A 23,700-nucleotide genomic window follows, 5' to 3' on the forward strand; every position below is an offset into this window, starting at 1 on the left:
ATTTTAGTTTTCAATGCATAGAGTCTCTTTCTGTATTGGCCGTTCAAATGTACCGTTGCCTCGACTTGCACGTAGTCCCCTATACATATTCTAACCGCTTCTGCTGCCTTGTTTTTTTTAGCCAGTTGATTCTATAGAATATGTCTATAATGTCTAGTGGTATCACTGTGGTGGTTAAGTATCGGGAATGCATTTGACCATGCATAGCTACCTTTGAAGCTCTTCATCTAACCATCTCTCGAAGTATTTCTCGGACTCCGATTTAGCTAGATTCAATGTCCGATTAAGAACCATTTGAACATGGGCTTCATTGGCAGCAATGTAGAGCTGTACGCTACGATTATGTTTCTAGTACTCCAAGAGCTTCTAGTCAGCAGTGTTGTTTCGCGTCTTATAGTGAAGCAAATATCAAGATTTTACCTTGAGATTGTCTGCAAAATGCACAATATCATTCAGCATAAGCTCATGCTCTCCTGCAATAATAGCTGTATCCTTCGTCCTGATCCCTTTCCATAACACTGACGAGGCTTTCAATGGTGTACTATAGCAATCTTCTTTACCATTGGTGAAGTCCAATGCAGCTCGGGACAACGCCTTAGGATTTATATAGTCGCCATATAAATTTCGGGTCTCTAAAACGTTAACATCAAACGTCACCCACGGTGAGATTAAAAACGCCACAGCAAAGGCGTCTTCTCCCAAGTCCAGCGGAGTCACCGTGGGATGCGGCAGGGATGAATGGAGAAGGACTGCAGCGACGAGGTTGCCCCCAGCTGAGTCTCCAGCAAGAATAATCTACCAATGTGTTAGTAAAATTAGAGGAACCAATTCAAGGCAATATTACCTCCGATGGTTTGATTTGCTTCACTCGCAATAAATGGTGAATTGCAGATACTGCCTGCTGTAGCTGGAATGGGTAATGTTCTTTTGTCGCGAGTGTATATTCTACGACGGCCACTGCCAGGTTGGGCTTACATCTGTCCACCTGGGACTGTAGCATCTTCATATGGCCAGGATATGCAGAATTTACGTAAGACCCTCCTAAGCTTGGTCAACTCAATTCACTACCACCTGGAAAGCTAGTTGGGGAACGATGAATATATTGTACCGTGAAAATATACCATACATCTCCCCTGTCCGAGCTTAAATTCGGAAAGCCACATGATTTTGACTCCATCATCGCTAAGGTCGATAGCCTTTGAGATATTGCGTTTTGCAACAAAGTTCTCGTATATCTTAGAGGTTGTTGGCGGCTGAGAGCTTGAGGGCGATCAACAGATTATCGGGAAAGATACGGGATTGAGTGGGGTGTATTACCGTGTCCACGTCTGAGAATTATATCGTAAGGATGACCGAACGAAAGCGAGTATAAAGAACTCCTTCCAGGGCAGCCCCTTTGGACGGCATCGTAAACCTCGTAGGGCCGTAATTAGTGTGTTGGACACTTATATTTCGGAAATATTAATTGATGTTTAGTGGATGTGAGATCGATGGAGATAAGTGCGTTATGCCCACCTATAAGGAAAGCTGCAAGCACTGAATAAGCACAGAGTGCGATTGACTTTCCCCAAGACATAATGTATTCAATAGCTCGAGGATATTACTTTGAACATACTCCTGATGGTAGCAACCTGGACCTTTATGAGGAAGCTTTGGCTGTGAGGCCCACTAGGCAAGAGCCGAGACTAAAATAGTCAGCTAACCATTTCGAGAAAAGTGTTCCGAGGCCAAAATAGGCAGCTATCCATTTCGAGAAGATGTTGCGAGGGCCAATGATGAGAAGATTGGTCTAGAAGAAATTCTCCGAAGCTTTGTCTCGAAAATATGTTGGGAGTGGAAATTAAAATATACGCAAGAAACGTAACTTCAGGTCGATTATCATCGTTTGACCTCGTCACAGCCTGCCTGTTTTTACACAAACTTCCGCCAACGGGATGTGTAAGTAGATTAGTAATATAAAATGTTCTAATTCAGAGGCATGAAACGTTTATAAACCTTAGTCACGACTCAATGTGGGCAGAATTGACACCAGCCAAGAGCCCGCGAACGAAAGGTAGTTGGCAATAGCGAAAAGAAATAGGGTTGTGGGCCAAGTGAAGAGTGACGCTATTTCAGCCCTTAAGCCTGACTGGGAAAAAGCTTGCGAGTCAAGGAAATGTGGGGAGAGCGCCATGAGGTACTCTGACCAGGAGCTATGCGGGCCCTTGTCCAGAGGAAGAACACAGGCAAACTTGAACTCAATAATAACAGGCTAATTTGTAGGTGTTCATTCTTGACCCCAGTACCTCGGCGGTACAATACGCATGGCAATATTATAAAACTCAGACGATCGTCTACCTGCATTGGATTGGCAGGCGTTGAGTAGGGGGTACTCCAAGCAAGGAGGGACAGTGCCACACCTATTATTCAGCTTCAGCCAGTGGCAGTGAGCGCAGGCAGCCCTCTACAATAGTCAAGCTCAGGTAGTCGTCGGCCGCCAAATAGCCCCGAAGTATATGCCGCCAGTCACTGGGGCCGTTAGGCTCTACTAGCTTTCATCGAGGATATCAAGGCACCGGAGGGCTAGCCGAAGGCAACGGTGCTCATCTCTTAGACGGTCAATACAAAGTGTCCCATTGTATGACCGTAATTGTATTAAAAACACGGCTTGTCAAGTGCAGGGAAATATCTGACAGACCAAGTGCATGGCATGGCCGTTCGCCGCACCCCGGAAGATACAGATGTATACATGAAAAAAAAGAAATTCTCACCACCTATTCTACACCCGAAATTTATTTGATTGGAGTTTTTAAAAAGGGCCGATTGTAGATTTAATTGTACCTCTTTTACTCTTTCTAGGAATATCCCACCTCAAAATATTTTTGTAAAAGCCTTTAGCGTTGCTACTATGCTTTGGTAATGAATGAAAATCGTATAGCCTTCACTTAAACATGTCTCTATCCTATCACCAGAGGATATTTACTTTTTCCCTCTGTGACTTTGAAGTCCCAGCTTGTGCCTTCAAACTCCTTCCTCGGTCGTACGTTGACATTAAATGACTCCTTGGGTGGATTCATAATAGATGTGATGGCCATTGCATTCGCCTTCGGGTCCTTCCAGACCCCTCCAACAGGAAGAACATCGAAGCGCATAGCCGTCATGGCAATTAACCCCAAGATCTCACCGCTAGCAAAGTGACGGCCGGGACATATGACTGGCGAGACGCCAAAAGCCATAAAACCACCCACCCGCCGAGGATCCTTCTTTCCCTCTGACTTCTTGTCGGGAGCTGTGGGCTTCATGAATCGTCTCGGGTCAAAGTCATCGTTTGTCGCACCCCAGACATCACTCTTCCGGCCGATGGAAATCGCAGGCATCACAACAACATTTCCTTCTTTCAACAAATACCGCTCGCCAACCATGACCTCTTTAGTGACGAAGCGCGTGGAAGTCGATGATGATCTCGTGCGAAGAATCTCCTGGAATGTGGAAATCATGAGCGGGCAATCGTCACGCAGATCGGCCAGATCAATGATATGCGTGCCGTCCTCCATGACATGCAAGGCATTTTCCCGTACTTCCTCGCGGATCTCTTCCAGCAAGTCGGACCTGGAAAAGATATCGTACAGAACCCAAAATGCCGCCGGAGCAGTGTTGGAGAGCAACCCAAAAGCCATGGTGGCCTCTAGCCGCGCAATATCTCTCACGCTCATGCCTGCATCCCGTGGAATTTTGAATCGCGCAAATGTTAGGTCAGAGGAGTTCTCGTGTCCTCCTCGGTTATAATAATCTTCAAGCGCATCGATAAGATTCTCTCGTCCCTTCCAAGCCGGACGTGCTGTCAGCAACGGTAGTATATTTGCTATCAACGGACTGAGGTAGTTATCAAAATCCCTTTTGCCCATTTAATCAGCATGGAGGGTCGTCAAGGATTGTAGAGCACAGACCAGAATGCATCCTCGATCTTTTGGTCCTTATAAGGATTCATGTCCCCGTACGAGGAATCGGTACTCGCAACCGTAATTGCGTGGCGAGTCCACTCATACCAATCAATGGTCCCACCACTTCCCAACTCATCGATGAAAGGTCGTAGCAACCGAATCATTCGCTCATTCATACGATCCAGGGATTCACCCAGCAACGTAGGGAACATGCCATGCAAAATATCTGTAAAGAGAGAATGGCCACTAGCCTGCTTCAATTTCAACATTTCAAGCGCCGGCGGAGAGAGGCCCGCCATGCGCTTGGCGGAAAACTCCATGAACGGTTCAAAAGTCAGAATCTTGGAGTTTTGTTGGACGTTGCGCACCAGGGATGGGGAACCGATCACGTAGATCTTGACGAAGATTAGATCTAGCGAGAAAATCGGGTATATCGAGTGCTTTATGCTGTCGGCTACATCAGCCCAGTCCAGAATAGACAGTTGTAGGGGGAGATATATAAGAAAAGAAAATGAGAGCTCACGCTTGCTGGCCAAAATAGGAAATGCCATACCAGAGCAACCCGATCAAGTGTCCAAAAATGGGGATGGCACTGGCCACGACTGGTGGTTCCTGGGCATCATGACTTCGCCACCGATAGACGACGAACCCCAAGACGGCGACGAGGCCTAGGATGAGAATCTGGCTGAGATCCAACATATTGAACCTGATAAAGTCTCCTGCATAACAATTTGTTCCACCGCATTAAAGTCGGCGAGAGAGGCTATTTATCATTCATCAGCAGCGACTTGATAGGGGATGCGTGCTAGCTGAAGCTGAACCATCATTGTTCCTTAGCCTAATCATCTTGCGAGAATTGTTTTGCTGGTAATGCCATATACGGCTAGCGTGAATCAATGCAATCATTACTTAATAAGATAATTCAGTTCTAACCCGATATTGATACATTACGAAATCACTGGATTGTACTAAATTTAAGTATCTGTAATTTTTATTTAGCTCATGAGACTGACAAGAAACATCAATGATTTTTTTATTAGCTGCCAAGACTGGTCTTCGGCCTGAAAACAGGAGAGTGGCGGCCTTTTACAATTTGACCTCAGCTGTTTCATAGGTTAAAGCAATGAAATACAAATAAGTACCAATTCAATTATAGTAAGAGCTGCTTCCTTAGTTTCCTATTACAGCGTATAAAACCGAGAGCTTGTGCAATGCCCCAACAGCAACTGGAGTATGCCATACTTGTTTGTCATGCACGGTTCCACCAACCAGGAATAACTAACTATACGCCTCCTTACAGGTTGAAGGCATTGTCATTGTTGGGATTTGATCACTGCTCTAAGTGAGTGACTTGATTGGCCTTTATTGCGGGAAGCGATCCACTTAATTATGGGGCCTTCCCACAATCTCGGGTGCTCGGTTCTCGTGGAGAAGAGTATCAACAATATATCACGTTATCTACGTTTTTCAGACGTTTTCGAAATGTAGAGCTGTACAAGACTACCCGAGAGAACGATGTTGATATGAGGTGTGATTTCTTTCCCCCACGACCAAAGGATTTGTATGAAGAAGGGGTGAAGGTCATTATTGGATCGTCTTCAAATGTTTGGATATAGGTTTGCTGGAGTATATCAATGATCTAAAAGCTAACAAGCAGTTACTTGTAAGTATCTTATCTACTCATGATCCGTATACATATTCACAATGACTGTTTCCCTATAGTTATCGTTTCGTATGTAAAATATCAGACTTCGTCTAACCAAAATTAACTCAGTATCAATTACAAGAGTTGTGATCATTAAAAAAGGATATCATTTTGACAACGGTAACGAGAGCCATTTTCATCTCTCCATCAATTTGTATGTAGTGGAGAAAAAAAATCCTGCACTTCTTTTCATCTTTTCAGCACATCTTTCAGAGGGACATAATGTACATAGCAATTGTAATCATGCTGGTTTACATAAATTGATGAGAACACCACGCAAGACCATGCTCCAATCTCCGTCACCGCCGATCGCAATTGAATCACGACGACAGATCAGAAGCTAAACATTAAATCACTGATTAACTTTCAAAGATAAGAGTAGACCAAAGTCCAGAACCAAAACCACGCAGATCTGCACCAATTTCCACGTCTAGACTCTTTCAATTGTCGATCCTGGATGTTATACAGGTTGGGATCTACTATTAATCAGATTAGGTTCGGATGATGACCAGCATTAAAATTATTGAATTGTAAGATTTATATATCTACTCGAAGATATCCATCCACCCAGCCACACATACCAGCATGGCCATAATGAACAAAATAAAAGATGCAAGATGCCAAGAGCAGGAAAGAAAAAGCTGTGTCGACAGCGACTCAGTTGTGTAACCAAACACATGCACATAAGTTCAGAAAAAATGATTCTCACTCAAATTGAGACCGTTCTCTGAACGGTATCTCTTTTTTTTTCTCCTTCCTTTGCTATGATAAAGGCCTCCTTGTAGGCATAAGGAATGAGTGTTGTGACGGCACCCGCTTTCGCTTGCCAAGATCCGTGGCGTTGTAAAAACTCCAGTAGGTATCAAAACATTATAATACAGCCAAAAAGCTCTCCAAAATCCAACTCCGAAATCATGGTGATGCTGTTGCCAGATCCCAATCTAGAATGAAGTGAAATAAAATAGGGGTATAAGATCGTCAGATCAAGAAGCAAAACATAAAAGGTATCTGGTCGAAATATAGTCAAATCATCAATATCAATAAACGCACGTGATCTCATGGAAGAAGATCCTGACAATTGAAAAGACAGGGCTGTCTGTAATATATGTGAGATGAGCTTAGAGCTGCATCATCACGCCAGCGAACAATCCCAAGGCGAGACCAGCAACCGATCCGGTGGAGATAGGAGCAGCGCCAGAAGTGGTACTAGGAGAGGCAGATGCAGCAGCAGATGAATCACCGGCTGCTGTAGCGGAAGGCGAAACTCCTTGGGTAGACCCAGTTTCAATGAAAACGTGGGGGGCATAGCTATAGCTTGCCGATGGGGTTTTGGAACTAGGGTTGGATGAAGAAACCGTGACTTTGGAGGTCGCTGATGCACTGCTAGAAGTGACTGTGGTTGAAGATGTGCTGGGTAGGGTTGCACTGGTAGAGGTAGAGGTAGTGCTTGTGGTGGTCGGAGTGGTAGACGTGGAGGTAGTGCTTGTAGATGTGGTAGTGGGAGCAGCTGATGTAGTCGGGGCGGGGCTGGAACTGGAGGCTGGGCTGCTAGAGCTGGAACCGGAGCTACCAGCACTATCTCCAGCCTTAAAGACATTGATGGTAGCTTTCTGGCCGCTAGGAACGGTGACGACACAGAAAGCGCCGCCTCCAGCACCGTCAGCAGCTTCGTTAGAGGTAACCTGGTTCAACGCATTGACTGAAGGGTCGATCTTGCAAGGCAGACCATTGCAGCCAGCGCCTTCATCGCAGAGAATTTCGACACCGTAAGTAGCGGGAGTATTACGGAAAGGAGTAGCAGCCTCCTGCACAACAGGGTTGTAACCAATTTTAACGAAAGTGTCTCCGTTGGCGACGGTGTTGGCACCGGCGACAAAGTACGCCCAGTTTCCGACAGGGTTTGCGCTGGTACCCCACCTGCAACCCTCTACTCCAGTGCCAGGTTCGTTGATATAGTAACTAGCAGCGGCATGTCAGTTATTACAAGTTATTACGAAACCTTGTAGTCGTGTACTTACTGCGCGGCAGTTGAACACCAGTAGGAAGGGTCAGGGACGGCAAGAGTGGCGGTATCCTCAACAAGAGTAGGGATAAGCATCGATTCGTCGCCAGGAAGAACTGTTTGGCAGAAAGACAGGGGCTTTCCAGCCTTGTTAATGGCGGTAATAGCACCGGTGCCATCCACACAGTAGGGCTTTTCGGGGAATGGCTTTTGAATGTTGCCGCTTTCATCACAGTAGAGGCCACCGTCCTGTGTTCCTGTTAGATACCAGTCCGTCTATACAGTATCGTAGATACATACCATTGAAAGAGGGTAGGTGTAGGAAGTAGCCTCAGGGTTCCATTGCATCGAAACCTGGCCTGGAGGGCATGCGTAGGGGCAGTAATTCCCCGGTTTGCAAGGCTGGTCGGGACTCATAGCCCATCCAGCATTCTGCTGGTCGGGAGTGACAGCGACCAAGCCAGCATTTGTTGGAAACTGGCATTGTCCACCTCGCTTTTCGACCACTTCCTCCCTGGCGGTATGATCGTGTCTTCGGTGATGAACATGGCCGTGGTTGTGGGCAGCTTCAGCCATTGCAATAAGGCCAATGAGGGCCGCGACACGGCATCCCATTGTGATTGACTTCATGATGCGGTATGGTTTGATGATGTTGGTATCGAGTATTGTTTGTCCGGCTCGACGTCGCGCAGGCGCGAAATCCGATTCCAGCAGCGGTCAGGAGCAGCAAGGGTCGTCTTCAAGGAGATGAATCGAAAGTTGCAGTCGCACTGTGACCCAGAGGTCGAATGATACACGCACCGATGAACGAAAGACTATGGTCAGAAGGAAACGAAGGGAACGGCAGGCCGGCAAGCAACGAGGAAGAAACAAGAAAGGAGAGGAAACGGCGGGCCCGGGCGAACGATATGGGCGTGAAAAACCTGTCTGGGAGATCGGGGGGCCACCCTGGGGGCCACGCGATCAAATCACGGCGCGCGAAATGACAGCATCAGTCTGAAATCTGAATTAGCCGCTGGGGGGGCGAACCCCGAGGCAAGGACTGCAGATCGCTAGAGACGGGCTCGGGGTTGTACCATCGCCCTGAGCCATGAAGAGTCTACAGCCTCCAGTCCTCCGCAAAAAGGCACTATACGCAGCACTGCGCTTCCATTGGCCAGGCGGAGGAGACGGGCGGTCTTGGCAGGCACCGGTTGCTGCCGTTGCGCCCGAAGAGGGAAGGCGCCAGGGGCTCCCCATTAACCCAGGCGCTTGTGGCGTCGATCGCGAGTCGCTCCTTCCTGCACCTGCACGCACTCTCCCAATGCGGAAGGCCGCTCCTGCCTTGTTGTCACGCCTCGAGCTGCTTCTATTGTTGCTGTTACTCCCACCGCTCCTTCTATGTTGTTTCAATCTTCTCTCTATCCTCGTCTATCACCTGGCGCCCTACTGTGATGATAACGCCGTACTTCATTCATGATGCCCAACGCCCCATTGCGCTCAGCCGAAGTTGAAGCCAGCAGGAATCCTCAACCGCCGCCGCCAAGAAAGCTCATTTCCGAGCGAGCAGGCTTGTAGCCAACCACCGCAGCCTCTCCGCTGGTTGGCCACGCCAAACCAGCGTACTCCGCAATAATAGTAAGGTGAATATAACGGAGCCGCTTCATTGCTTGTTGACTTAGCCTCGAGTTGCCTTGCCGATGGGAAGGCATTGTTATTTACGGTTTAACAGCTCGTCGTGTCTTCGAACTTTTAGGTTATAAAACCCACTTTCGAGAGTCCAGACTCTACACTCGTGTTCGTCTTAATTAACTGTTCGCTTAGCACTCCCAACGGGAACTTCTAACAGGGCGGAGTTACGTGGTGGCGTAGTAGACACGAGGTGCTGCTATTTTGAGTTACGATCGCGAGATTGAATAACGCAATTCCATCGCGCCTGACGATTGCTCGGGTAATCGAGAGAAACTGGACTGGTTGGTGGACGATCGCACTAGCCAAATCTTGCGTTCGACAATCCCTTGATGAATCAATGGTCAGAGGTCACGCATCTGCATCTGAACCATCGGAAGCCGAATTTAGACCGAGATCTATTTGTTGCGTACGATGTCGACACTAGAAACATGATAGAATATAGACATCGGAGAACCCTCGACAGGAAAATAGTCAAGACTCTTGAACAGAAAAGCTGACTGTTTGACTCTTATTATAACTATAAAACGAACGCGTTTTCTATGATCGTGACTTAGTCGTTACCCAGGCGACCTGCTCAGATATCACAGACACCCAAAGCCATCGACGATTCAATCGTTCTGTACCGTCGGATAGGTTGTGAGCGTAAACATCAGGTCAAATTATACTATGTATGACATTCCAGATGAACAAAGATTGGTTCCACGTGGCAAGCGTGATGCTAACAATTTCAGGAATGCTGAATTCCAATAGTGTGATGAATGGAGAAATCATCTACAATCAATTAACGCCAATCTCAAGCAGACATAACACATCAACGGACCAGCCGCCATCATTTAACTATTCAATCATTATAGCAGGAACGCCTCCAATAACCAACATTTGATATGCTAATCCAAAATGCAGTGTATACAGTGTATACAGTGTATACGCAGTGTAACCGGCCCCGTCGCTAGTATTCTTACAGCATAATGAATGCGCCTCCAAACACCGCCAGCAGCATCACGAGCATCATATTAGCTAATTCTTTATGGCCTTCTCCAGTAGCCTTTGGTGCCACTGCCGCCGAGGATGAAGCAGCAGCGGCTTTACCAGACGATGGCGATGCTCTCGGGGTCTGCACAGCTGCGCTAGATCTCGCAGCACTAGCTCCCGACATAGCGAGAGATCTAAAATGTTTGAACGTCTTGGTCCCGTTTGACGGTCTATCGATTGTGAGTAAATAGATACCGTAAAAGAAGAATGAAAGGGCAAGTTGAAGCAACATACGGGTTGACGGCGAAAACCATTCCTTTGGCGCAATGGCCAACCTGGCTACAAGAGGCCCAGATAGTGTTTGTATTATTAATCTTGACCGAATATATAGGAAAGTCTTTTGCGTCGGCTGCAACTGGTTTGAAGCCAGAATCAAACCCGGTGATGTTGGACTGCACGCTACTAATAGGAGCGCAGGGCGCTTCAAAGGTGGATTGAATCACTGAGTGGTTCTATAAAGAATTCCTATCAGCTATTCTCTCATCTATGTTATGTTGGGGACAATCCAGACCTTTTGATGAAACTGGAAGTGAATGGTGTCCCCCGGCTTCGCTTTTACGCTAGATGGTGAAAAGACAAGCGACGAGTTGACCCCGACATGTACGAGATGAACTTTGGCGGATTTTGTGTGTTCAGTATACTCGGAGTGCACGGTGGTGCTGGAGATTGCGAGTACGAGTGCAGAAACGAAACCGTTGAAGAAATACATTGTGAAAACTTTTACGATGCAATAAAGTGTGAGTATAGTGGCGTTTTTTGATAAGATAGACTGAAAAAGCACCTGGCTCTATACAAATGGAATTTAAGAAATAAAAACCAACATATAAGAAGGCGACGATAAAGTAAGAATACTTAATGATTATAAATTAAAATCCTAAGTCAAACCCCAAACTAGGCATCTCAGTTTTATACCAGTTGATGCGCTGTAGCCACATTCCCTGGAACAAGAGCTTAACATCAACTGTCACATCCCGATTAAAATCTCCGATTTACGCGTAAGCTTTTTGAGATATGTCAAGTATCAGGGAGTGCCGGAGGGATGGTTTCAATTCCATTTAAAATCACATATTCCGGCAGCGTGGTGGCTCAGTTGTGTCGGCTGCTTAATCTCAAACACTACATGTTGCAGATCTTGCCGGTGAAGAGAGGCCAGTACTAGATGTCAATGTAATGACAGCGGCAACTCAAAATTAATCTATAATAAAAAATAATTCAAAATAACTCTTCAATGCGGTTTGTAGTCAATAATGGCGTTTTTGGCTGGTGGTTGCGAAAATGGTTGATGCTCAGGAACTGTTGTCAAACCCTAGGTAGAGTTGATGCGACCATTTACACTTTACCAATCACCTACACTGGAAGATTTGTAGTCTTTCTGATGCAGTTAAATTTACAAGTCACTAGACTGAGAAATTGTATTTACTTTTTCAAGTTCAGTTATTTTCTGAATGTCTCACAACTCGAGGGTTGGTTTTAGATCGTCCTAAGTAGAGGCCGTGCTGCTTGTTACATCTTAGAGAACCTTCTCAACCATTTCGAGATATCTGCCCATGTCAACTAAAACTCTTGTTTCCATGCTACGACGCTCATGGCATGCACATGGAACACTGAAAAAGCTTATTTCTCAGTCGGTTCTCTTATTTTAGGTCAACGTATGCTAAACTAACGACGATTCAGGTGTGTCCCAAATAGTGTCTCACGATTAACACTGCCATCCATACTCATACTAGAGCAGCTATTAAAAAATTCTCAGATCCATCTGTTATTTTATTTCTGAACTAAAGTAAAACTCCCCAACCCGGTATCTTATATAACAATCCCTCAATTCCTAACGCCTCATAATAATCGTTATCTAATCGCCTTTTTTAAAAGTCGAGTGTCATTTGCGGTGCCAATTTCTCGAGATCCTCAACCTATAAACCGGAAACCATCTCGTTAGATATTTTGAGACTTTTAGATCTTTTTTCATGACATATAGCAACATACCTCGAGAAATCCATCTATTGCCGAGTTCCCTCCCCCTCCCTCAGTTCGTTCATATGCAGCCCGAGCCAATGCCTCTCTCACAAATATATCCATGTACTTCGCAACAACCTCATTGGCATCTTTCGTAATCTTGGTTTTTTTATTCTGGAAATGTTGATGCAGGAGCTTTGTAAGCAGTTTTGGCGGGATAGCAGGCTCGCCGGATTCAATATTGTGGGGCTTCTCATTCGTAATAATTTCTGCTAGAATGTAGTCTGGTTCCTGCGACGCAGAGCGCTCATGTCCTCCTGATTCTGATCCAGATCCATCTTCTGAAGCATTATTATCATCGTCGTCCTCGTCGTCGGACTCTGGTAGGGTCTGCGCTTTTCGTTTCTTCGACGTCATTGCCGTCGATTTTCGCCGAGCTGTAGCTGAGGCCGTAGACTTTTTCGTCGCTGATTTGGATTTCGTTGTCTTGGGTGCGGCGGCGGAAGACCCCTCTGCAGCAATGGAAGATTGGCGTCGCGGCGGCTTAAAGGGTAAGCGATTGCGCTTTTTTTGCGCAGCATCTAGTGATTCTGGAGCCATAATCTGAAAATAAACTGTGGGTGCTATCGCCAGAGCGCTGGAAAGTCAAGGGTTGTTGATAAGAAATTAATGTTTGCCCACTTTCATTTTCATGTGCCAGACGCGTCACCCGCGTCGGGCCTGTTTCAGGCTAGCGTGCCATCGTCTTATATTGTTAGCCTCAGATTGTTAAATGGTCGTAAATATATCAAGTGTTATTTTAAACAATATAAATTTGCGGATTAATGTGTATTAATTAGGCTGTCCATGTGAATCTGACATATATTCACTATCAATTCAATGTTGTTTCAATGTGGCTACCATTCTTGGTAGTTAGGCCCGACGGTTTTTACATAATTTTATGATTGAGTAATAAAATTTATCTACATTTTTATGATATAATTGAGTAATGACTTTTACATGGCAGAAAATCTTGGCATTGAACTATGACTGACAGACTAACTTACAAGGGCTGAGTCTTTATGACGCCATAGATTTACTAGTACCAACATGTTCACTTCTTCCACAAAGGCTTCGCAAATGACATTTCCTCCACAGCTCCCAGTCATCTTTCTTATTCAAATAAGGCACGGCTCCAAAGGACTTAGTGGGAATTTTAAATGCCAGATGGCTATTGATATCTCGGCTCCACTCGGCTCTAGGTTCGAAAAGAAAAATATTCTTCAGTGTCCACAAAGAAATAAGTTATATATGTCAAATCGCATTCTCTACTCTGGTCATATCACACTCGAACAATGTAGGCTAAGCATGCTATGCTTAAAAGATATACCGACCAGAATCTTCCAAATATTAGCAAATTATGAAGCCATCGGAGTAAGAATAGAAACTAGATATACATACCAATCCCAACTGCGCTTCCGGTAATTGATTTATTTTTGGACAAGCTTATGTAAAGGTCTGCCACATCTTCGATATCTGCCAGTTTCTTCAAAGCAGATTTGTCCTTAATGCCTTCAAGATACTCGTCGCTGAATTGTCGGCCCTATTATTCGTTAGTTATAAAAGCGCCCATGCGTTAATCAATTATTCGACAAAGTTTCACCCAATCAGTCAACAATACTCCAGGACACACGGCATTTATGCGTAGTTTAGGCCCTTTTGTCATTGCAATACCCTTCATCATGTGAATTGCTATCCGCAGTGAGTACATATTGACTGAGACAACAAATCAATGAAGACCTACCCGCTGCTTTTGTGGTTGCATATGGCAGACTGCTTCCTGACGGATACTTCCCCTATGTGATATTAGTAGAAATAGAACCGAATGTATTTATTACGGCAGACATCCAACTTACAGCAATTGAACTAGTGATTAGAAACACACCGCCATCTGCGTTTTCCTCGAACCGTGGCATCGCGTCTCTAAGAAGGTGGAAATGTCCTTTTACATTTACAGCCCAGCACTACGACAACTAGGTTAGTAAAGAGATTGGATGAATAAAACAGCGAATTATTGGTGGTTTACCTTGTCCCATTCTTCCTCTGTCATAGCATAGAGGTCACCGAAGTCGGTGAATTTGGTCCATCCCTGTGTGAGTCAGATGCTACATTCTTCAAGTCCAGGTTTCGATGCAACCCACGGCATTGGAGATAACGATATCGACATTTCCAAGCTTTTGAGTACATTCACTAATCAATTTCTTACAGTCGGACTGAAGTGCAGTATCCTGAATATTTTTTTAACAGAAACTTTGCGTGGAAAAATGATAAATATACTAACTCCTTGAATAGAACATGCAGTGATGTTGTACTTCTTTCTCAACTTCTCTGCTAGTTCTTCCGCCACGAGTTTGCTGGATAAATAATTGATGGCAACATTACATCCCTCGGCTGCGAATCGTTCAGCAACCAAAGCACCTAAGCCTCTATATTTATTCTCTTGTTAGAAAGCTTCATGGCTTGAAAAAGCTACTAGGGATCGATCACCTTGAGCCCCCCGTAATGAGCACTTGTCGGCCTCTGAGAGCGTATGTCATTTTGTTTATTAAACTGACGAGAATGTGGACCCCGTAAGTATGTAATTAGAATGAAAAATTGAAAATATCCGGGATATCGAGAGAACTATATTTACCACTTTGATCGGAATACATTGGGTCCTCTTCGGCCGGTCTTCACTGCGATTCGGGGATCTTCCGGGTATCAATGCCCCGCAAGCACCCCCTCCATTTGGCAACAAACAAGCTATTAAAAGGAACAAGATGGGCCTCCACATCCCGGAAATTGAGCTAGGAGATACCTTCTACCATACACTGGATATATCGTAGAGTTCAATTGTAATTTTCCGGGATACTATACTCGTATGAGTCTGTGCAACTTTTGACGCCACTGAAACGCACCTATCAATGGATACGACAATTATTCCGGGCATGATACGTCACTTAATCGAAGATATATCAATCAATTTACATTTGTAGGATTCAATGTTGTTTTATAATTAGGTTTTGTGTGCGTTTGATGCATCTGTGACTATATGTACCCATTGACATACACAACTGTACCAATTGTTGGTGTGGCACCTGGAGTATCAATTGATATATGTCTCGAAATATACTGACGCAATTAGAATATAACTGCAATGTTCAAATGTTGTCCAAAACCCACCTTAATGCGTCGATAATCAAACCTGGTTCAGTCAACTGAATATTATGCCCACTCTTACTGGCAGTTGTCCAGCGCGACCTGTTTGACAGCGACAGCATTTCTCTTTGCCATATCTCATCTTTTGAATCATATGTTCTGAGCCACTCCCGAAACGATTTTCTTTCCTCATCAGTCCCATTGCCAGCATTGCTTCCGGCTTCAAGAATATTTTCAAAGTCTCGATGAGTCTGCCCCTTCAGAACACATATCGGCCGGTTACCAAGCAGAGGAGGGGTCGTGTGAAGTTGTTTCTTTGCTGCAAGCACTGGTCCACTTTCACGATATCCCGCAGCCTCTGCGGCAGCAACTCGACCGCGTTTTTCAGTGCTCTGATCGTCCAGGTAGGCCTGCCACTCGGCTGGCAGTAGCTTATGGTTCTTATTTAAGCCAGTGACGCTGCAGAAATCGAGTCCCTGAGAGATGGTGTTGATGAAATAGTCAGGCGACGGGTTTTGGATTGTATGTTGCTCTTGGTTTGCGTCAACAAAAATGATTCCGGATACGTCATGGGTACTCAAATTTAAGAATTCTCGACTAATGACACCACCATAAGAATGGCAGATCAATACAAAGGGTCCGGAAATGTTGATAGCATGGAGAAGACTGTTGAGTTCTACCGCCATGCTGACGGCAGTAACATGCCCAGGGGCTTCAGTGCTTAGTCCGTAACCAGAACGGTCGTAGAGCATAACACGAGCAAAATGCGAAACCAAGCGATTCACAGCGGCCCATTCCGTGGCACCAGAAGCATGGCCCGGGATAATTATGACTAGTGGTTGGCTTGGTTGTCTGATAGGGCCGGATATGTTGAGGTGAAGAGCATGACCTGGAGCGAGGGTGATGAGGCCAGATTTAGAATTTTCTTGTTCCCAAGGATTCGACATCTGAATTTGGAATTTAATGGATTTTGTTGGAATGAATGTATAGAAATAGCCTAAAGGTATAGAATGTCGACTTGGGTCTGTAATTAAATGAAAACGTAAATACGCGTAATTGGCCGTAAGAACAAACCAAATTTACAGGGAGATGACCATTACAACTTCTAATAATGGGAATGATGATAAATTCGATGATATTGATAACATTGACGATGATGTTGATGGAAAATTGCAAGTGTTGATGGAAGACTGGTGCCAATCCAGCCCTAATTAGTGTTGATGTTGGTATGGAAAGCATAAATACTGTAAAGATATTACGCCGGATCATAGTGGGGCGGGCTTGGCATCGCGTGTGATCATTGTTTGTCCCGCTCACCAACCTTGGCTAGGAATATAATGTATCGGTTTTGCTGCTATCGAACAAAGTGATGGCGAGGTAACTTGTCGAAAATGAACGATGCAGCCACCTCCCTGCTCACTGAGCACTTTAGCTACACTCCTCTGGTAAGTCAATTGTCGCCTTAGCGCTATCACCTGGAGCAAATCCTCCGACACCCCTCCCGCGATAGAAAGCAACTATTAACGTGATGCGCCGCGCTTCCTAGTCATTGATCGACGATATTATCAACTCGATCAATAATCTCATCTATCAAGCCATCTCGAGTCTTGAAACCGGCCTCCTGAACACCCCTCCTGAACGCCTTGGTTTCAGCCATGCCAACAACACATCCACGATACCCGATACCGATGCCGATGGAAACATTGAATATCCGGAAGCGAGACTAGAGATTGAGAACGGACTTCACCAGCTTGAGACGTTGTTTGAATCTTCGGTCGACAAGTCTTTTGATAAATTTGAGATATACGTTTTACGAAACATCCTTACCGTGCCTGACGATCTCGTCAAGTATATGAAATTGGGCCATTATGAAGTATGTCACAATTGTAAAGTGACTGGAAAATCCATACTAACCTGTCTTATTTTCGATTAGAGTCTTTCCTTCAACCCGAATGCCGAAGCCCCTACGCCGGAGTCAATCAATCTTCAACGGAAGAAACTGCAAGAAACTCGAAAACTTCAGCAAGCGCTTCGTCGTGAAAGCGCTCGGAATGATGCCGTCATTGCACAATTACGCGCCGTTCTTTCTGCTACCCAAGATGCAAATGCCACTTCGAGCCTAGGCCTTCCAAATCTGGCCTTTTTGACCTCTGGTCCTGCCGCAAAAATGCTTAGGGTCGGTCAAAACCAGTCATTAACTACGAATACTGATTTTGTTTTGTCGCAACTGCCGTCTTTGCACGCCATGACGGAGAAACTTCGAGAGCAATTAAAAACCTTGCCAAATTCTGTCCCTGAAGACCATACTAAACGGGACGAGAGAAGAGAATATATTGATAGTAGAATCAGAATTCACTTGGAACGTTCTGGTCAACCCGCTTTTGGTGATGGAAATACCGTTATTCCTGGTAGGAAGATAGCCAGTGCCGAGGCGCGAGCGCTTGAGGCGGCCGGGAGCATACTTAATGAAAAACAATGAGCGATATTATTTCACCTCTTTGGAGTACGGTTTGGTTTTATCGGGATGGGCTGGCTCTGGTTGGCGTGGTCCTGGATTAATTCATTTGGGTTGGAATGAGTTCAGGAGTATAAGTTTTCTGCTAGGAAGGAGATACTGTTTCATGGCGTTTTTTGCTGTCAAAGACTGGTCGGTTTTCTTCGAAGATGGTCTGCATGCTACAGCAGCTTGTATATCTCGCATAATATGCGACATGGAGCGCCACAATGTCCAATTTCGACCATCAATTTCCCCTCAGTAAAACATAGAATGCTCACACACGTGACGGCCCAGTACTTGGAATATTGAAAAGAAAACTAATGAGAATCCTGAATATACTCACCATTTAGTAACAAGTTGATGAACGGCCAAGGTCGGGTTAAAAATAGCACTCGATGTATACAAAAGCCGGGCCAATCGCGGTTCCGTAACTGGCACTCTGTAAGCGCCGAGCTGCACCTCTTTTCACACCGCGTGCAGAATCCACTAAGGCAGAACCCAATCATGAGGCAATCTTCCAAATGGGCGCTTCCAAGGCTGCCCTATCATATTGTTGAAAGCTATATTCTTCGCAAAATGAACTGTTCCCGCTAATTACGCAGTGCATCTTGAGACACCCAAAAGCCGTCTGGCTTGCTCTGGATAATCATTTTAACCAACCAGTGTTGCGCATGATCTCAACCTTAATTATGAGGTATCTAAACATATCGCTGGGAGGGTGGTATTCTCTTGGCTCCACAACATCTGATTCGATGCCACCAAACTGCCTAATTCTGAGTACGGCTTCACCCACGGAGGCACAGATATCCACGGGCGCTTAGACCACAGAACAATCACATTAAAACTATAAACCAAGATCTCAGTTTTATAACAAGGGCGCATCTCCTTCCATCACATTGTTATGCATTGTTTCTGTTTTTGTTATTTTACTCTTAACTTGGTTTAAGCTCCTCAAGATTGCTCTGGTTAGCATCTTGTTTACGTTCTTTTCTCATTCACGAAGACATCTGCAATACTTCGGTTTAGCCCGATCTCTTAGCCATCATTGATATTTTTATTTTCTGTTTGTTTTTAACATAATTCAACGCAATGGCGTCTGTATCAACTTCTTCCCTAACCATATATCCGCCATCCCATGCTTCAGATGAACAGGAGTCGGTTTATCTTTCCAAAACCCGAACCCTTCACTGGGTTCGTCTCGGTATTGCTGCCACTATCCTTATTGCTGCCGCTGCGGTCATTGGTTGCGAAAGTGCTCCTCTACACCGCTATCATGAAACCGCAAAGTACTCGACCGTGTGGCTACCTCTTTGGCCATTGAATCTAGATATCCGTCAGACCAATGCCCTTGTAGCATGTGGTGCTATTATCGCCTTTCAAGCAATTATATACATTGTTGCTTCAGTTTTGCCTTCGGTATGCCAAGTCTCACATCTACAACAAAGATGCATCATTGATATACTGATTGAAAACCTCACAGCCTCGTCCTCGCGCACGTCTTCTCAATTTCCTTGCCGCTGCTATCGCCATAACTGGATTGATCACCGCTACGATCGGCGTGGCCTTCTCCATCTACCTCCCATCCTCCAACCCCCGGACGGATTCACTACGAGCGAAACAATACATAGCTGGACCTGCAAGTGGCAATCTCTTGGCAGCGTGAACGGGACTACCTCAAGTGGTCAATCCTTAACCGCACCGACAGACTTTTCGCGCATGTGTGTGGAGAGTCGTGCAGGTTTTGTCCTTCTCGGCTTACTTATTGGTCTAGAGATTATCATGGGCTTCGCTGCTGTCGCAGGGTACTGGCTTGAGCGTGCAGTCGTAAGGCAGCGCAAGATGTACAACCTTGAGGCTAATCAGTTTGTCATGGAGCCTAAGCAGTGAGATACGGGGCATCACATGTTTGACGTTTTATCGTTAAAGTACCTGTTGTCGGACGGCTGAGTGAATTGATGTGAATAGGCGACAAACAATGGAGCGAAAGGGCGATCTATGTGGGATATGTTTCGTATGATACGCCTGTATTTGAATGATATAATGATAGGATGCTCTATTGGGAATGCATGTATAATGGTTTTTAAGGTTATAACGAGGTTTTTGGTATTATTTGCGCTTCAGCAATGTTTCCACTCACATTCAAAACCCCCCTGTTGGTTTTGACCTGTAGCTCAGCTGAATCTGTGCCCTGTATTTGGTCATTCAAAATCCTGATGGTGACAAATGAATATCTAGAAATTTGGAAATGACAAAGGCTTTGAACAGAAGGTAGCACCGATTTATTTGGTATGAAGGGTATTCTCTTCTTAGTGAGTAAAAGCACATCTATTTGATAGGCTGCTGCGTCTTCCATGCTCATGATTTGTCACACCATTTATTCCTGTCCAATGGGGTTCGTCGTGTCGACACCTAACACATGTTAACTTGCTGCTTCCTTGACCACTAGCCAAGCAGCTGTGGAGGCTATAGGCAACAATGAGTGAATTATTTGGTAGATTGGTAGCCTCTATCTCCAAGACCATTCGAAATAATAAGGTGTTTAACAAGGAGTCACTATTGGCTACGAGATACTGGAAGATGCATCGAAATATACGAAATGGGCAAGAGGAGTCTGTTTATCATGGGCCAGTCCCTGAAAATGCTGAACGTGCATTGATATTCTGCTCTAGCGTTAAGTTATCAGGCTTTCAATCTCCAGGCTGTGAATGCCTTTGACTGATAGATATTAGTTGATTAGTTGTTAACACGCTTATCTAGGGATTGTTAGACTATTTTACTTTTAGCTTTGAAAGAAAGAAGTAGCAGTATTATAATCAAAAAGCTCTCACTATAGTGAAACTATTTAGGCTATAGATAGATATTCTTTATATATCTTTAGCTATATATATGAGTCCTAGGTCCCTCTCAAGTACAATAGAACAAGCTTCTACATATAACCAGAATGTACACAGACCTTAGATTATCACAGTAATATCCTTGACATCGATTTTCATCTATTCAAACGCCTGGTAAGAGGTTCAGTGCTCAACAGAGTCAACTAGATTTGACTGAACGGTTTGTAGGGTAAGAAGCTCAACCCATGACATAGGGTTAATGATATCACATGTAACCTGGCCGTACCCAATGTGGTAACCAGGACGGTTGCAGGCCTTTCTTGAATGGGAAATGCTAAGCCAGTAGAGTCGTTGCCAAATAGGTCACTATCTCCCAATTGACATAATTGAAACTTGTATCGGTCAAATTTATTCATTTAGTTGATAGTTGGATGGTCTGTATGAGGTGCGTCGGAGCCTAGACTTGACAGATAGATCTTAACATCACGTCCTACATCCTCGTATCCATGTGGCCATAGAGTGCTTCTGTATGACGTTGAAACTACCTGTATGTATAATACGTATTCCAATAACAGTTGAGTCTATCACAATATAAGCATTCCTATTAAATCTAATTTGGTCAAAAATCCATAAGCCGTGAAGCTAATGACTAGCCTCGTCTTTCTTTCCCTTTTTTCCGACCCATAATGGCTTGCTTCCAAAATCTGTATGTAAAGCCGCTCCAAAAACTCCAATTGATCCAGTCGTCATGAGTATGGGGCCCCATAGGGCTGGAACGAACCGCCCTTGCATCAGGTTTCTTCTCGATGATAGATACCGAAAGATTCCATAACCAAACGACCAGAAGCTGATTGCCTGGCAGATGTTACTAGCAAGACCATCTGCCCCAGCCAGGCGAGGTTTTGACTCGTTATTTTTGGCGATGTTCTGCGACTCTGGAGACATGCTTGGGTCGTCCAAAATTACGTTTAATTTGAGGTTGCCATGGGTGCTGAGGAAGTGGTCAATAATGTGCAAGCGACCAAAGGCAAGGCCCATAGCGGCGAAAGCTAGTCCCATGCGGGTCCATGACAAAAAGGTTCGTTCATTGGCCTGATGGTCACGCAGCTGTGATCCAGTATTGGCGACTGACTTGGGCAACAGGAAGTGGCGGATCCGTGACATTATCCTATCCAAGCGTTCGAATGAGAAATTAATGAATAGAAAAATACTTAAAAACTTCCAAAAACTTAACAAACCGGCCAGCTTTGTGGGCAGCTTTGCTAGAATCCTTAAATGAAATTGGTTGGGATGACTGGAATGAAAAGTCGAAGTTGATGTTAAATATTGGGTTTGATCGCCGCGTACTAGCTCCAGCCTATTTTTAATCAGCGATCATTTTGTATGGATCTTCCGCAACGAAAGCATGTCATCAACAAAAAGTTAACGAACAGAATTAGAAAATGATACATTCTACATACTCATCTCCATATATTCACTACTTTGAAGGTCTCTCTCAATCATGGTTATATTTCCGCTCCATTTACACCTCGATTCTATGCCACACCCTCTCCTTCCGAAACCACCGAGAGAACATGTCACATCTCCTCGACTTCGGTCGATAGATAATACCCTTTGACTCGGGTGCTCTGGTATAACCACTTCTATTATCATATGAACACATTAATAGGCCTTGGATTCGTCTTTTTCGACCCGTAATGATTCGATTCCGACCGGCCGATTCTCTGGTCACACAGCCGCTGCGATTCTGACTCACATAGTCGAAGTACTTTGCTGGATATGTCCATAGCACTGGCGATGGCTGTCCACGAAGAGGAGGATTCGAGCCTTTTAGAGGTTCTAATTCTTCTCGCTCCGTTGCAAAATCGTTTTCTGTATCGTGATATGTGTGTAGCCACGAGCCGGCTCGATGGTTATGTGAGGGGACTGGGGCTCGTGCGATAATCTCCTCAACGACTATATAAGGAAATGAAAAGGCATCAGATTCGACGTCGTTCTCGGTGCTTTTTTCGTCGAGTATCTCATCGTACTAGACAGAAAGTAAGTTGACTACTTTGATAAACAGATAGACGTCGAAATTGAAATATTCGGAGTATTTGGTCCAGCTTACGTGATTCTTTGGTTTCTGGTTGCTTAAAGCAGAACCCATCATATACTAGGTATCACAGAAAAATGAGATGTGAGGAGGATTGTAAAATAAAGATGTTTTATTATTTCGAAAGAGAACTTTTCTTTCTTGATGCTTCAAATGTTGGAAAAATAAGAATAGTGTTGATTGTCACCGAAGCGCTCTTATTTATCCATTTTCCCAGGCTGCTTCCCACCCTTCATGCCTGCGCCATAACAATCCGATGAAACATAAATTATTGCATATGGAGGTAAATTTAGATTGAAATTCTGTTTTCCGCCCAGTCCATAGACACGAGGAACGAGAGCGAATGGATCTGTCTGTCATACGATAACTCCGGTTTCGATAGCCGCCGCCAGGGGTTCACACAGGCTACTCCGAAACAAAATATGTCGCAGCCATACAAATTACTGGTGAAGACTTTACAAACTCCGGGTAGCGCCAAATTTCGTGCCAAATAAGCATCGTCGAACTTTAAATGTAGCACATGAGAATCTCCCATGGGCTAATAGTGAGTCACATATCTGGCACATAGTTTAAACTTGTCAGTATTTTTCATTACGTCTTCAACATTATGCTCTCTTCTACCTGAATGTAATATCCATAAATTACGTGAGTACGTGAATTGATCAACTGCACAATAATATAACTACATAATGTCATAACACAGATCCGCCCATCGCAAGATGGGCCTACAACTTACCATAGACGAGACCGACCCTACCTTGAAAGAAATAGCAGGACGCTACTCCGACTAGAAGGCATTCGGAGTGCTTCGGCG

General features: G+C 44.7%; 11 protein-coding genes across 11 annotated transcripts; 2 read left to right on the top strand and 9 right to left on the bottom strand.

Annotated features, from left to right (window-relative positions):
- Window positions 1-207: 207 nt before the first annotated feature.
- BGW36DRAFT_449292 (Alpha/Beta hydrolase protein) lies at window positions 208-1,597 on the bottom strand (the record flags this gene model as incomplete). Its single annotated transcript, XM_046221782.1, has 4 exons — window positions 1,109-1,597; window positions 845-1,041; window positions 421-795; window positions 208-327 (listed from the first exon to the last, which is right to left on the bottom strand). The coding sequence occupies exons 1-4, from the start codon at window positions 1,161-1,163 to the stop codon at window positions 208-210; spliced, it is 747 nt and encodes a 248-aa protein (XP_046073599.1). The 5' UTR covers window positions 1,164-1,597.
- A 1,339-nt stretch (window positions 1,598-2,936) lies between these two features.
- BGW36DRAFT_358643 (cytochrome P450) lies at window positions 2,937-4,619 on the bottom strand (the record flags this gene model as incomplete). The annotated part of the gene is made up of 3 exons (XM_046213989.1): window positions 2,937-3,873; window positions 3,927-4,367; window positions 4,444-4,619. 3 exons carry the CDS (start codon window positions 4,617-4,619, stop codon window positions 2,937-2,939), a joined length of 1,554 nt encoding a protein of 517 aa, XP_046073600.1.
- A 2,124-nt stretch (window positions 4,620-6,743) lies between these two features.
- Window positions 6,744-8,242, bottom strand: BGW36DRAFT_293433 (uncharacterized protein; the record flags this gene model as incomplete). Its single annotated transcript, XM_046210998.1, has 3 exons — window positions 6,744-7,584; window positions 7,644-7,876; window positions 7,928-8,242. 3 exons carry the CDS (start codon window positions 8,240-8,242, stop codon window positions 6,744-6,746), a joined length of 1,389 nt encoding a protein of 462 aa, XP_046073601.1.
- Window positions 8,243-10,256: 2,014 nt separating this feature from the next.
- BGW36DRAFT_426813 (uncharacterized protein) lies at window positions 10,257-11,039 on the bottom strand (the record flags this gene model as incomplete). The annotated part of the gene is made up of 3 exons (XM_046220319.1): window positions 10,257-10,500; window positions 10,565-10,782; window positions 10,842-11,039. The coding sequence occupies 3 exons, from the start codon at window positions 11,037-11,039 to the stop codon at window positions 10,257-10,259; spliced, it is 660 nt and encodes a 219-aa protein (XP_046073602.1).
- Window positions 11,040-11,954: 915 nt separating this feature from the next.
- BGW36DRAFT_406966 (CENP-S associating centromere protein X-domain-containing protein) lies at window positions 11,955-13,113 on the bottom strand. The gene is made up of 2 exons (XM_046219023.1): window positions 12,314-13,113; window positions 11,955-12,240 (listed from the first exon to the last, which is right to left on the bottom strand). Exons 1-2 carry the CDS (start codon window positions 12,881-12,883, stop codon window positions 12,193-12,195), a joined length of 618 nt encoding a protein of 205 aa, XP_046073603.1. The 5' UTR covers window positions 12,884-13,113; the 3' UTR covers window positions 11,955-12,192.
- Window positions 13,114-13,414: 301 nt separating this feature from the next.
- BGW36DRAFT_377352 (short chain dehydrogenase/reductase) lies at window positions 13,415-14,982 on the bottom strand. Its single transcript, XM_046215987.1, has 9 exons — window positions 14,810-14,982; window positions 14,604-14,748; window positions 14,464-14,550; window positions 14,349-14,411; window positions 14,179-14,286; window positions 14,067-14,118; window positions 13,926-14,014; window positions 13,724-13,865; window positions 13,415-13,662 (listed from the first exon to the last, which is right to left on the bottom strand). Exons 1-9 carry the CDS (start codon window positions 14,857-14,859, stop codon window positions 13,640-13,642), a joined length of 759 nt encoding a protein of 252 aa, XP_046073604.1. The 5' UTR covers window positions 14,860-14,982; the 3' UTR covers window positions 13,415-13,639.
- Window positions 14,983-15,119: 137 nt separating this feature from the next.
- On the bottom strand, window positions 15,120-16,751 carry BGW36DRAFT_377355 (Alpha/Beta hydrolase protein). The gene has a single exon (XM_046215988.1). The coding sequence runs from the start codon at window positions 16,405-16,407 to the stop codon at window positions 15,463-15,465; it is 945 nt and encodes a 314-aa protein (XP_046073605.1). The 5' UTR covers window positions 16,408-16,751; the 3' UTR covers window positions 15,120-15,462.
- An 11-nt stretch (window positions 16,752-16,762) lies between these two features.
- Window positions 16,763-18,296, top strand: BGW36DRAFT_377356 (putative MIND kinetochore complex component Mtw1). The gene is made up of 3 exons (XM_046215989.1): window positions 16,763-16,905; window positions 17,007-17,333; window positions 17,394-18,296. The coding sequence occupies exons 1-3, from the start codon at window positions 16,852-16,854 to the stop codon at window positions 17,937-17,939; spliced, it is 927 nt and encodes a 308-aa protein (XP_046073606.1). The 5' UTR covers window positions 16,763-16,851; the 3' UTR covers window positions 17,940-18,296.
- A 750-nt stretch (window positions 18,297-19,046) lies between these two features.
- On the top strand, window positions 19,047-20,220 carry BGW36DRAFT_449306 (uncharacterized protein; the record flags this gene model as incomplete). The annotated part of the gene is made up of 3 exons (XM_046221783.1): window positions 19,047-19,373; window positions 19,438-19,515; window positions 19,599-20,220. The coding sequence occupies 3 exons, from the start codon at window positions 19,047-19,049 to the stop codon at window positions 19,842-19,844; spliced, it is 651 nt and encodes a 216-aa protein (XP_046073607.1). The 3' UTR covers window positions 19,845-20,220.
- A 1,002-nt stretch (window positions 20,221-21,222) lies between these two features.
- BGW36DRAFT_377359 (uncharacterized protein) lies at window positions 21,223-22,273 on the bottom strand. The gene is made up of 2 exons (XM_046215990.1): window positions 22,252-22,273; window positions 21,223-22,148 (listed from the first exon to the last, which is right to left on the bottom strand). Exon 2 carries the CDS (start codon window positions 21,953-21,955, stop codon window positions 21,434-21,436), a length of 522 nt encoding a protein of 173 aa, XP_046073608.1. The 5' UTR covers window positions 21,956-22,148; window positions 22,252-22,273; the 3' UTR covers window positions 21,223-21,433.
- Window positions 22,184-23,238, bottom strand: BGW36DRAFT_377360 (uncharacterized protein). The gene is made up of 2 exons (XM_046215991.1): window positions 22,902-23,238; window positions 22,184-22,820 (listed from the first exon to the last, which is right to left on the bottom strand). The coding sequence occupies exons 1-2, from the start codon at window positions 22,941-22,943 to the stop codon at window positions 22,314-22,316; spliced, it is 549 nt and encodes a 182-aa protein (XP_046073609.1). The 5' UTR covers window positions 22,944-23,238; the 3' UTR covers window positions 22,184-22,313.
- Window positions 23,239-23,700: the final 462 nt, after the last annotated feature.

Source organism: Talaromyces proteolyticus (assembly GCF_021365285.1).
Source record: "Talaromyces proteolyticus strain PMI_201 chromosome Unknown BGW36scaffold_5, whole genome shotgun sequence".
NCBI classification, from domain to species: domain Eukaryota; kingdom Fungi; phylum Ascomycota; class Eurotiomycetes; order Eurotiales; family Trichocomaceae; genus Talaromyces; species Talaromyces proteolyticus.